Source organism: Aethalodelphis obliquidens, unplaced genomic scaffold (assembly GCF_003676395.1).
Source record: "Aethalodelphis obliquidens isolate GAN/ISIS:26980383/991018 unplaced genomic scaffold, ASM367639v1 scaffold35, whole genome shotgun sequence".
Lineage (NCBI taxonomy): Eukaryota > Metazoa > Chordata > Mammalia > Artiodactyla > Delphinidae > Aethalodelphis > Aethalodelphis obliquidens.
The window spans coordinates 10,126,965-10,140,792 of record NW_020837979.1 but is presented as its reverse complement, the minus strand read 5'-3'; the positions used below and the strand labels follow the sequence as shown (position 1 = coordinate 10,140,792).

General features: G+C 46.5%; 1 protein-coding gene across 1 annotated transcript in view; it reads right to left on the bottom strand.

The window, feature by feature from the left end:
• Window positions 1-13,828, bottom strand: part of ACOXL (acyl-CoA oxidase like) — a 332,334-nt gene that overhangs the window by 36,955 nt on the left and 281,551 nt on the right. Inside the window, 1 exon segment of the mRNA XM_027129018.1 lies at window positions 8,296-8,383. Coding sequence (XP_026984819.1) covers window positions 8,296-8,383 — 88 coding nt within the window.

Sequence of the window (13,828 nt, the reverse complement as noted above, 5' to 3'; positions counted from 1 at the left end):
CCCCACACACTGGACGACGTCTCTCCCATGTTCTCCCAGTGCACCAAGTCTGGGGTAACTCTCATCCCAGCTCCTTGAGAGCAGGGGCCTTTCTTACTGGATATTCTATCCCCAGCACTTAACACACCTCCTGGCACACAGCAGGCCTTCAGCAGAACTTGCTGGCTGAGGATGGGTGGATAAAGGCGTGAACAAACAGTGTTCTCCAACAGTGTTGTTTCTGAAGGACAGCTGAGTAGACGCTGGACTCGGCTGGGGCCGGCCAGATTTGTTCTTCATGGGGAATTGGAGTTGGAGAGACAGAGCAAGTCTCAACTTCCCCAGGACATCCTGCCATTTTGGTCCCAGAGTCCAAGGCACTGCCTTAATCCCATTCCTTAGGACCAACACGGTTTGCATGTTCCTTGCAAGAGGGAAGACCAGAGCAAACCAAGGCCAACTGCTCGCAGCTGCAGCTGGTCCCGTGCAGCTGCGGCTGGACGCAACTCTGGTGCTTAGGATGGAATCTGAGCGCCTCCTTAGTGTTGTTGCAAAAACCTTTGTAACAACGATCAGAAAAACTCAACCGCGTGTCCACGGCCTGGAACGGGTTTGCATACAATTTACTCTGTCTTAAACTTCTCAGGAATTAAGAACTATAACATATGCACAAGGCAAGGAATTGCATCAAGAAACCGTGTTACATATTTAAAAATAGCTATTTTGAACATTTGAAAAAGCCATTTTCTCTGCCATGTTATGTCTTCTTGGCTAACTTACTCTTGGTTCCTGCACTTTTATCCTCCAGGTCTCAGGAAGAAGAGGTTTGATGCCATCTGGACTGTAAGTCCTTTTGGCTGCCCTCTTGGACACAGAACCATTTTCACCTATAATTACAGAAATCTGTAGGAATGTATTTTATTTTCTAAGCTGCCAATCAAGAGAGAATTTCTGAGTAATTTCTTAGGAAAAAGAATCCCAATAGATAGCTTCATCCATCTCTATTTACACTGATGTTACATAAAATTTCCCCATTGAGGATTCAACATGCACTTTGATGGACCAGATCAGGGGTCCTGAGTCAGTTAGGGGAGGTGAAATACTGATGAAATACTGATGAAAACCTCACTTTTAGTTACCTGGTGATCCTTTCCCCATGTAAAGCGGCATTTTATGCCACTTTGAGCATGTATCAAAACTTGTTTAATGATTATACCTCAAAGGATTGAATGCTCTTTTTTTTTCTTTTCAGTTCTCACGTTTCTGAGTAAAAGCCATCATGTTCAAGTTAACAGAGCATTATGTTTTCTCTGCAAACAAATTCCCATAATTCATAAACAAAGAGAAAGGTAAATTCATGAAGAGGAGACACAGCACTATTTTTCCACGTGACATTTGGGATCTAGGTTAAAAATGAGGCTTTTGTCTCTGGTGATTTATCAAACTCCAGATTTCATAAAAGATAAAGATGCACTGAAGAAGGAACACATCATCTTAATGCTTCATTTTGACACTTTGGGTCTCTAAAAAGCATGTATTTTGAAGCTCTCCCCTCCAGAAACTCAATCGTGTCCATGATTTACACAGTGAATTCTTGTTTTTCAAGCACACTTACATGAGAACAGGCCAGGAGACACCTTGAAAGAAAATGGTCACATTTGAAACATACAGATTATTTATAGACAGAAAACTCAAAGAACTGAAAGAAAATCTGGTTGTCAACAGACAGTTGCTTTTTCTATGTTTTCTCTGTAGCTCATTTTGGGTTTTGTGTGGGTGGCTCATGTGAACTCAAAGGTTATTTGCTAAATGTTTTGTGAGATTAGAACATGTTGTCCTTTAAAACCTAAATGCAAGTTTATGTTTATTGCAAATATGTTCAACTTTAGAATATGGGATATGGGATCTTTTTTTAACATAGAAAATCATACCTAGAATTGCTATGATAAAACAAGATTTCCTATGCTTCTAGTTTTCATTCACAGTTTAGAAGGTCTTATTCTTAATCATATTCCTAGCAGAAATCTCACAATACAGAGAGTTATGCAGTGCAAGTTTTTGCTTTTTCACCTTTTGGGTTAATTTCACCTGCCAACTTGAACACTGATTAGCCTTATTTTGAAAATACTTAGGTACCAGGAGCTGGAAAGTCAGTGTGGACTATAGCTCAGGTCTTTGCAATTTATCATATAAGGTACATTTTTCGATCACACAGTGTACAAAGGAGCAAAAAAAAAAAAAAAAAAAAAAAAACTTTTTTTTTTTTCTCTAAAGGCGAGGACGGTTTATTTTTCTTGCCTCTTTAGCAATGCTCAGCTACCAGACTCAGGTCCAACAAGCACTTATAAGCCCCACCAACTGGGCAGATGGCAGCAGTCTGCTGGATTTGAATCCCCCTTCTGCTGTGTGGCCCTGGGCAACTTAAGTAGCGTCTTTGTGCCTCAGCTTCCTCGGGAGGAAACTGGGTAGATGGTGGTCCCTCCCTCATTGCCCTGGTGGGGGATTAATGAGCGCTCATTAATCTCACACAAAGCCTGTGAGATAGAAAAGATAAGAAGCATGATTCAGAGACAAAGGCGGTGAGAAGAGCGAAAAGCAACACAGGCCAACTTTAACCCAGGAAAGTATGTGTTCAATAAAATACAAAGAAAACTCCCCCCCACCCCGAAAGTTCAAGAACACTAGAATGCCCATTCTTCGGCGTTCATCTGCAGGAAGGAAAGCCCTTGGGGAGTTGAGGGTGGGAGGACTTTTCTCAAAATCTGATGCTAAAAAGCCTTGGGGTCGGCCAGCCCTGGGGCGGAGTCCCGGCTCCACAACTTAGATCTGTGTGATCCGAGGTGACTGTTCACCCCTGAGCTGAGTTTCCTCAAGGGCTGTGTGAGGTTGTTGTAGAGACTGAAGAAGTGACAGGGTCCAGGCGCTCAGCACGGCCCTGGCTCAGAGGAAGCACCGAATAGGTGGAGACAGAGGCCATCAGTCCAGTCAGCCAATATCCCGGGGCCCGGAAGGTAAGTGACATTTATTAGGGCCTGGGTACAAGTACTGCGGCTGAATTCTGTCCCTCATGGGCCTCCGCAAAACAAATATCCTCCAGGAGTCTGACCCGGCTTTTTCCTCGTCTCCCTCTTCCGAGTGCGACAGAATCTTCAAGGTCATCTGTCATAAAACTGTCTCATAAGTTGTCACCTCCAGCAAAGAAGAGTGAGTTATCAGAGCTCTCTCGGGACCTCCTAGGTGACACACTCCCAGGGGCTGGGCTGAGCAGGGTCCCCGGGGGCTCTGGCGAGGGTCGTGTGACAGCACTTCTTGAGAAGGTAGCACTTTTGGGGTCTTCAGGTCTGGCTGACACAGACCTCAAGTGCACCTACGTGGCCTGGGCCTTCAGGGAAGGAAACCCCGCGTTATGAAGAAGGGAGCAGCCTGCGTGATGCCGCAGAAGAGATCTTCCTCCCCTCACTGGAGCCCGGGAGCCACGCTCCCTCACGCCTGCTCTCCCAGGACGGGGAAGGCTCGGAATGTGGTCCCAAGTTGGGCGTCGGCATTTTAGAACTTTCTCTCTTCCTGTGTCTGTTTGATGAGGCACAAAATTTAAATCCGATGTGGCAAAGCTGCACGCTCTGTGCAGGGTTTCCGGGCTCTGATACTCAGGTTCGGCTAAACAAATTCTTCTTTTTAAGAGCCATCACATATGTGAGCAGGGCACCCCCTACTCCAAACAGTCTCCACCCAGGTGCCTCCACTCTCTTCCTCTCTCCCTCCTAATATTGTGCCGGTTCTCATGTTCTCTTCTCCCCATGTGTTGTCACCTCCTGGGTTCCCAGAGGGAGCCTCTCTATTGTCCCAGACTCTGGCATTAGGGACCCAGAGAGTCCCACAGAGTGTGCAGGACATCCACGGGGGCCCCTCCCGGCCACCGCACCCTCTGACATGGACCCATCAACTCCCAGTTGCCCCCTTTGCTCTCAGGAACAATGGGTCTGAGACGTGTCCCCCCATGTGAGAAGGACAGAGAAAATGAGGCCAGAAACGGTACTTCTCTTCTCCATTGTCGGAGCCTCCAAGATGCTGGTCTGTTGGGATCTAGCAGCAAATCGTACCTGCCCACCCTCGGCTCTCCAGATCCCCTTGCCTGCTTCCACCACCCATATGTTTAATGAGTGCCAGACAAAGAGGAAGGTCAGCAGCGCGGCAGGGGTACCCCAGCTCCTCCCTCCATCAGAGGGAGCCCTCAGGGCTCGCTGGGACTGCCCTCAAACTCCTGGGCCCAGCAGAGGATGCTGATGGGAGAGGAAGGCACACAGGCTGTCACAGCCAAGGGAGCACCTGTGGTACTCACCCTGCTCCCCCACCTGCCAGACCTCCATCTCCAGAGGTCACAGCAGAATATGGCAGAAATCGTTATCCAAAGAACGAGATGTGCTGACTTTTGACTTTTAGTTCCACCCCAGAGGTCATGTTTGCCCTTCAAGCTGGGAGGACTCAGGGTTTGGAGGGACTTCTGTAGTTTAGTGTAAGGGGATGACAAGTTCCTAAACTCACGCTGGACTTTGGGATGAAGTCGTGGCATTTTATTTTTCTGCGCTTGCATATAAAGCAACGTGCATTCAAGGAGGTGATAAGTGTATTCCCGTAATTTCCTGGAAGATGAACGCCAAAGCTAGAGCTAAGTCAAGGCGAATGTAATTTGCATAAAGAAGAGCCACATTAACAACGGGGAGGGAAATGCTGATCCCATGAATACTGGAAAAAGGACTCACGGATAAAATGCAGAAATGACGCTTTAATAACGCACGTGATCACATTTTTATTAACAAAGGACGTCCTGTTTGGAAGCAAATACATCCTTGAGACGAGTCGGAAATTGGTCCTCCGATAGGCAGAAATCCACACTACTTATATATTCTAATTATAGCTACAACCTGCGCTTAATGCAAACATTCTAAACTCTTAGTCACTTTATTAAGAACCAGAAAAGGGACTTCCTGAAGCATAATGAGGACTACTCACAAGCTCTGAGAAAGAAAACGAAGAGATAATTCTGCACAGAGCTGGAGAATGCCGGATGTAATTTATTTAATAAAAGTGCTTCGTGTCTCTTTTTTGGTTTAGGAACTGGTACACCCTTAGGGGTTCAGACAGTACCGTGCTTCAGCACTGCTATTTCTAGGGCAAGATAAAAATGTGTTATCAGAGAAAAGGAATCATTTATCATCGTAATGGTTACATCCCACTTTAGAAACCACTAGAGACTGCTTAACATTTTTATTTCCAACACGGTTTTCCTGAGTCTTCAGGTGACAAATGGAAACTGATGCCAGAAGGCTTTCTTTCCGTTTGTTCCTTATAAAAATGGCTAGATGTGGACCTCATTTTCATCTGGGGTGACGCTCAGGTCTGTGCGTTCGCAGCCTGATCCTTCCCTTCCCGCTTTGTGTGATTCCTTCAAAAGTCTCCAAAGGCAACATCTGGGTCCAGTCAAAGAAGACAGATGGGCTCCTTCTACCTCCTCTCCCGGCCCCTGGAGACCTCTTCCCGGGGCAGGGGCGGGGTGGGGGGTGGGGGTGGGGTGCGTTCTATTTGAATGTAATGACAGGCTGACTAAATTTTTCCTGGGTAGTGTGTTCAGGGCATTCCTATCATTAGAACCCATTCTGTATCCTTACAGACCTCCTCATTATGGATGGACTTCTCTATTTCAAAACATTCCTAGGATTTCTAGACGCTGTCATTGAGTCCTATTACTTTTCTTGTTATCCTTATGATTTTTCTTCTGTGACTTTCTACGGCCAGGTCCTCTTCATCTGTCGTGGAACTGGAGGGCAATTTCCTAGAAATCATCACTCTTGCTTACCGTGGTTATTAACCAATAAAAGATTCAGAATTAATCTGGATTTCTTTGGTGCTGTGGTAACATCAAATCCTTGACATTTCTTCCTGGTGTTAAGACTTCATACATTGGAACCTAACCCGTTTAATCTTTCTCTGTTTCTTCCTCTTAAGAAAAAGGATCTAAATGTTCCACTTTGGTTATGGGAACTAAGGTCTCTGTAGATTAGTAATTAACAGTAAGAAAAAAAGTTTTATTGAACACTAACCATGGGTCAGGTGCTAAGGTAAGGGCATTCAAGTATCTTCTCAATGCCCCTCCCCGAGGTAAATATCACGTTATCTACATTTTGTAAATGAAGGTGAGACCTGGAGTCCACAGGGTTCATCCTTGTGTCCCAGGAAGGGCAAGATCTGGTGAGTACACGGGACCCCAGAGGGAGGAGCCCAGGTGCTGGGGACACAGCACCCCGGAGAACTGAGCCATAAAGGTACGCAAAGCAGAGGAGAAGGCCTGGGACATACTCGCCTTCCGTAAGCGTGTCTTGAGCGTTATTCCACATCCCGGATAAGTCTCAGCCTGATCAACACATCTGGAAAAATAACCCACTGACAGAAGAGGGGTGGTTTACCTAAATTTCCTAGGGGTGAGGTAGGTGCTGAGAGCACCAAGCCAGTCCAGGAAGCAAGCCCCCATGGGCTCCAGAATCCGCGGCGGGCAGGTCAGCATGGAGCTCAATCCCGCTCCCTCGCCCCGAAGAGCTGTCCAGATGGTCCAGCCTTGGCACCTTCTGACGATAACCGAATCCCACGTGGAGCTGTCCCCACAGCGAGGATGGAGCACGCGCGGGGACTCAGCAGCTGGGTTTGGGTTTGTGATGCGTGAACTGGCATTCTGGTTTCTGTATCTGCCCCTTCTGACTTTGATTAAGGAGCGTCAATTCCCCGGAGCCTCATATACGGTGGGTGTACAGGCAGATGAAAACTCCTGAATCTGCAAACCAAGGAACCCAATCCTGTACCTTACTGACCCACAGGGGAGGGAACGTTCTGCCCTTTCCTTTACCTTCTCGGGCCCTCTGCTTCCTCCTCCTTCCTCTGCCCCAGGGAGCAGAAGGTAGAAATCAGAGTCTGGGGTGTCTGCGAGGCCATCGTTATCACAGGGTGTGGTCACTGTGTTTAAAGGCTGGTCCTGGGGATGGTGCTCCTGGCGGCCTCCCGGACCCCGTGAAGAGCCTGTGCTCTTGGAAAGTTCACCTGAGCACGTGCACACTCACCTGAGCATCCTCATTCCGGTCCTTACTCTTGAGCCCTATGCCATGAGGCTCACCAGGGTCCCAAGCACTGGACCGCACTCAGAGGGAGGGGAGAGGCCTGGCTCCATCTATACCGAAACTACTCACTCCAATCCAGCTCTTGTCGGCTCTGCGCGAGGGTCCTGGGCACCCCCACAGCCATTAATAACGTGGCACTTTGCTCCTCCTGAGCTGCCTGCTGCCCAGCTCGGGGGCTGGGCAGGAGGCAGGCAGTCCTGGATTGATGTCTTGACTCTTAGCAGAGCCCATCAAGGAATTCCAGCCCTGAGACAGTGCCCAGGGGTGCAACAGGACCAGCAGCCTGACCCCGGAGCTGAGGTGGTGACCAAAACCTGGTCCTGCCTTCTGGGAGCTGGCAGTGCCCCTGGTGTGATGGAAAACTCCACACAGCAAAAACGCAGAGAGCGCCTTCCTCTTATCACACTTCCCCCCCATGGAGAAGGGCATAGGGATGAACAAACAAATGTCTCTTGAGTTAAGCAATAATTTCAAGAATAATTTGCCATATCTTCACGGATCTCACTCTGTTTTCAATGTTTCATCTTACTTTACGTGATTTTGGTGTTTTGAGGCCAAAATGAACATTCACACTTCCTCACCCTCAGCACGCTGACGCTTTGGACTGGATTGCTCTTTGCTTCGAGGAGGAGGGTGCCGTCTGGTGTGGTGTCCCCGGCCCCTACCCACTAGCAACCCCTGCTCAAATGCAACAACTAAAAATGTCTCTAACTGTCACCAAACGTCCCCTGGAGGGCGCGATCCCCTCTGGTTGAGAACCCATAGCTTTAAAAGGTGGTACTAGTCCTTGCTAATTTGGGGGTTGGGTTTGAGTAGTTTCGGTACTTGAACTTCTTCAGGCAGTGATCCCATTAAAACACCCTCACTTTGCCCACCCCCATCCCGTTTGTTTATTTGGGAATGACAGTCACCATTGGGCAGAGGGGCACTGCTGAGGGGCCAACATTTAGCCGGCTGGCTCCTGGCGAGTTTAACATTAGGCTTTGTGGGTGTCATTTGGTCAGTGTTCCTAGCACATGGGGCGTTATTTGGGGACCCTAAATTCAACACAAGGGCTCAGACCAGAGTGGGGACTGTCCTTCCTCTGCAGAGTCGGAGTCCCAGATAACCCGGAAGTCACTCAATCCCAAATATTTGACAAGAGCCCACTGACCTCTGTGAATGTGTGCCAGAGACAGGCAGGTGACGTGGTGAAGACATGAGTTCCAGGCACTGGAAAAGTCCTCGTTCTCGGTCGTCACCTGCCAAACTGACAGCAGAAAAATCACCGCTGACGATATTCTGAGAGAATCGAACTTCCTAGCAAGGCAGATGGTAGACAGTGCACATTTCCGTACAGCCAGTAAGCGGACCTACTGTAGGCTGGCCCGTCACCCCCAAAAGCTATTCGTTAGATGGAGAAATGCCAGAAACATACTGTGAGTCCAGTTTACGTGCTTCTATTAATTCCTCACACATACCAAGCATGGCCACCACCAGTTGCCAGTTCTTGAGCTCTGACAGGCGTCGAAGAAACAATTCGAAGGCGAGGGACACAGAACGTGAGACGGTTTTTATTCAGGTCACTCCATGCCTGGAGAACTGTAAATACCAGAACGAACTACTTAAACCTAATCCACAACAGAACCTACCCACCTTCCCTTCCCCCTCCCCCCCTTGTACTCAGGTACTGCCACATGTTTTCAAATTCTTTCTTTTCTTTTTTCTCTTCTTTTTCTTTTTTCTTAAAATTCTGCTTAAAAGCTTTTGCTTGAAATTCGTTTCCTGACAGTTCTGGAGGCTGGAAGTCCAGTATCAGGGTACCAGCACAGTCAGGTTCTGGTGAAACTCTTCCTGGCTTGCAGAAGGCTGCCTTTTTTCTATTTTCACATGGCAGAGCGAGAGTGGTCTCTTTCTCTTTTTATAAGGAAACTCAGCCCATCATAAAGTTCCCACCCTCATGACCTAATCTAACCCTAATGACCTCTCAAAGGCCCCATCTCCAGATGCCATCACATTGGGAACGAGGGCTTCAACACATGAACTTGGGGGCGGGGACACAGTCGTTCAGTCCATAACAACATTCCTTTTGATTTTCATTAAGAAATGTATGTACAGATTCTTAGAGGAATCTTGTAATTGAAAGACCATGGACTTTGGGGCTTGAGAGATAAAAGTTGAAACCATAGCCCCATTACTATCCACCTTTGTGGTTAGGACAAATTATTTCACTTCTGAGCCATTGAAAATGTTTTTTTTTTAATTTAGATATAACTGACAATAGCAATATGTTAGTTTCAGGTGTACAACATAATGATTCAATATTTGTGTATATTGCAAAATGATCGCCACCATAAGTCTAGTTCACATCCGTTCACCATAGTTACAAACATTTTTTTTTCTTGTGATGAAAGCCCAGGGACTGTAGTTAATAATATAACTGCTTGTATATTTGAAAGTTGCTAAGAGAGTAGATCTTACAAATTCTCATCAGATTGTTTCTTGAATGCCTGTCACATCTGCAGCATTGGCATTTGGTAGTGGCCGTATTTGACACGTGTGGGGGACGAGCATCAAGGTGGAAATCAGACTCACAGGACATTTATGTCATTTATTCACCTAACGAGTAGCTTTTTTCAGCTCTACTCTGGGTAAGATGGTCTTTCAGTGACTCTAATGAAGGAAGTTGTTTGCTTTATTTTGTTTTTTAATCAGAGGGAAGTGAAGAAATATAACTGGAATAAAATAAGAATGAAGAAAATACACAGAAAAGAGAAAAAGGTGTCGAATCACGAAGCCGGCAGTCACAGTCATTTCGGGAAGGCGGATTCTTATCTGACCAGGGCAGGGCGTGAAATTTGGCACTCTGACTTTTTTTGTTTCTTCTTGCCTTTGTTTTCCCCCAGGGAGAAGGGCAGCGGCACTCTGCAGTTAGCGCCGAGTCTACACTTGGAGGCTGAACCAGAGTTTGATCTTCTGGTCTGCTCGCTTTGACCAGTTGATCATGGGATGGAGTGTGCCCCACACACCTCTCAAAGGCCTCCCGGCCTAGGGTGGGGGACAGCACCCTCCCCCTCGAAGCAAACTGAACGGCTTGGTATTTAAACTTTCAGCAATTCTCTCTGCTCAGAGAAATAACCCTCAAGTAGAAAGTTAGGCTGTCTGAATCTGCTTCCCATTTGCTTCCAACTCATACCCCGAGTCCTCTGGTTGGAAGGTCACCTGCCTTCCCCAGCTCCCCAGTTCTTCCAGGGCCTGGAGGACGGACTCCTTTGTAAAAATCCTCCTGTAACAGAGAGCTTTGTGCTCCAGTGGAAAAACTGGCAGCACAGAAAGCCTCTACCCATGTATAATTTAGCATGATTACCTGGGGCGGCAGGCACAGCTCAGAGGACCGTGTCACATGCGCCTCGGGGTCCCCACCACAACTGGGGCATCTCATGACAGTGGAGGGAGAGGATAATGTCTGTCTTGCTCCCTGCATTGGTGTCACAATTACAACTGAAAAGACACAGTGGAGATAGGCGATTCTCAAAGGAACAGCCCACAGAACATCTCTGGCAGAGGCGAGAACAACAGCTGGCCAGACACACTCATGGTCCTGAAACTCTCCCATCACACTGCAGAGGAAAATGCCCGGAAATCCATGCTGAAGCCCAGTGGACAGGCCCCCCTAAATGTGGATCAGCTGCCCTCCACCACTGCATGGGAAGGAGAGACGAAGGATCAACTATAATGTGGAGGTGTCCAGGTAGAATTGCGGACACTTTTAGATTTTTTTTAAGTCAACGTGTAAAGTAAGTTTTCACAGGACTGATCAAGAGAAAAGCAGGGACAGAGAACTGGCCAGACCACGTGGAACCCTGCTTGAAGAAGGGACATCACATGGGAAAAGCTTGCAGAGGGACTTTTGCAAAACTGGCTGTGGCTTAACCCCTCCAACAGGATGAGGCAGAAGTAAAAAGCAAGTTCAAGTTAAGGGGAAAGGCCCCTTGAAGGCCTGCCAACCAGCTCCTGGGTGCTTTTCCTTACATGTCAACATCACTGTACTGCTGCAGGACCCACTCGAGAAGGCTCAGTGTAACCTCATCCTTGCTGGCAAGTGGCCCCTGGCACTGGCCACTTCCCAGACAGAAAGCCTGGCACGACTCACCCCCCACTGGACAGCACCCAGGACTTGGAATGTGGCGATAGGAAGGCAACTTTACGAGGGCAGATGCCCAGGGAAGCAACCGACTGAGAAGCCTCTGGTCCCTTGAGTTAGTTGATTGGCAGGAAGCCGACTGAGGGCTGCACATTGGTCCACATGCCTAGGCATGGTGGCCTTTGAGAGGTGTGTGGGGCACACTCCATCCCATGATCCACTGGTCAAAGCGAGCAGACCAGAAGATCAAACTCTGGTTCAGCCTCCAAGTGTAGACTCAGTGCTAACTACAGAGTGTCACTGTCCGCAACTGTAACCCCACTGACAATTGCCTTTGCAATGCACAGAACGTTTAAATGTACTTATTGTACAAAAACATTGTAAAAAACAGAAATCAAATATCTAGCCCTGCAACGTTACAAAATCTTAACATGAGGTTTTTGGAGAAAGGATTTCAAAAGTGACATGGTTGTTGTTTCCTTCAAGTGGTAGAGCTGCTCCTGAAAACTTGTGTGTAGATTAGCCTCGTGCAAAACAAACCCTTCTTAAAACGCACCAGGTAACAGACACTGTTTTAAGCCCCTTATGTGCATCTGTTCATTTAGCTTTCAGAAGCCCTGCAGGTAAGCATTAATGATACCTTTTATTATCTTCATTTTGCAGGTGGAAAACTGTGGCACAGATAGGCTGAGGAACTTGCCCAAGGCTGCAGAGCTGGGTTTGGACTGGGTACCCAGCTTTCTGAGCCCACGTTCCTAATCACAGGGTACACTGCCTCCCAATGGACTCATGGGGAGTTAGTTCCCTGGCCAACACCTGTCCTTCCCAAATACACAGTTTATAAAGATGTATTGTCACACCTGGTCAGGTTTGGTGTGAACCACACCCCACACTTAAAGTCTCTAAGGGAAATAAATGCTTGTTTCCTAATAAGTCATCATACAGCTAAGACAGAGCTGAACTCATAAAGAAACCCCTGCTGCCTTATCTTTGGTGGATGCCCATATCCATTCCCCCTTTTTCTTTCCTAGAAACACCCCAAATAGCTTTGGGTAGCAATATACCCAGTTAAAAACACTTAACTCCCTACAGAGGATCTACAAAAAAGCCTCAGCTAACGTCATATTTAATAGCCAAAGACTGAGTGTTTTCCCCCTAAGATCAGAAAGAAGATGAGGCTGTCCATTATCTCCACTTCTAATCAACATTGTACTGGGGGTCCTGGCCACAGCAATAAAGCAAGAAAAAGAAATTAAAGGCCTAGAATTTGGAAATAAGTAAGTAAGACAGTCTTCATACAAAAAGACATGATGTTTTATGTAGAAAATCCTAAGGAATATATAATAAAGCTACCAGGACTAATAAGCCAATTAAGCAAAATCACGAGATACAAGACTGACATACAAAAGTCAATTGTATTTCTGTATTCTAGAAATGAACAATGGGAACTTGAAATTTCAATGCTGTTGCTGTAACATCAAACATATGACATATTTACAGACACCTTTTACAAAGTACTTGCAATATCTGTACATGAAAACTGAAAAAAATGTTGCAGAAGGAAATTTAAAAGGAGCACGTAAATAAAGGGAGAGATATACGGTGCTTGTGGGTCAGAGAACTACATATTGCTAAGACATTATTTCTTCTCACCTTGATCTACAGATTCAACACAATGCCAATCAAAATCCCAGCAGAGGGCTTCCCTGGTGGTGCAGTGGTTGAGAGTCCGCCTGCCGATGCAGGGGACATGGGTTTGTGCCCCGGTCTGGGAGGATCCCACATGCCACGGAGCGGCTGGGCCTGTGAGCCATGGCCGCTAAGACTGCGCGTCCGGAGCCTGTGCTCCGCAAAAGGAGAGGCCACAACGGTGAGAGGCCCGCGTACCGCAAAAAAAAAAAAAAAAAAAAAAAAAAAAAAAAATCCCAGCAGATATTTTTGTCGAAATTGAGAAGCTGATTGTAAAACATATGGAAATACAGAGGACTTAGAATAGTCAAAACAATTTTGAGGAAAAAAAAAAAAAAAGGTGGACGATTCAATAACTTATTTCAACACTTACTCTAATGCGACAGTAAACACAACAGTATGGTATTGGGATAAGAATGAAATGTAGATGAATGGAATAAAGTAGAGAGTCCAGAAATAGAGCCACACATGCATGGTCAACTGATTTTCAGCAAAGTCACCAAGGTAACTGAATGGGGAAAAAACAGTCTTTTCACCAAATGGTGCTAGAACAACTGAATAGCCACATGCAAAAACGAACAAACACATGAACCTCACCCTTACTTCACATCATATACAGAAGTAAACTCCAAGTGGATCATGAACCTAAATGGAAGAGGGAAATCTACAAAACTTCTGGAAGAAACTACGTGAGAAAATTCTAGTGATGTTGGGGTAGCTGAAGATTTCGTGATACATGACACAAAAAGGTTGAACTTCACCAAAATTAAAATTCTGTTCTTTCTGACACTCTTAAGAAAATGAAACCATGGGTAATGGATTAAGAGAAACTATTTGTGAATCACATATATAATAAAGGGCTTCCATACAGAAT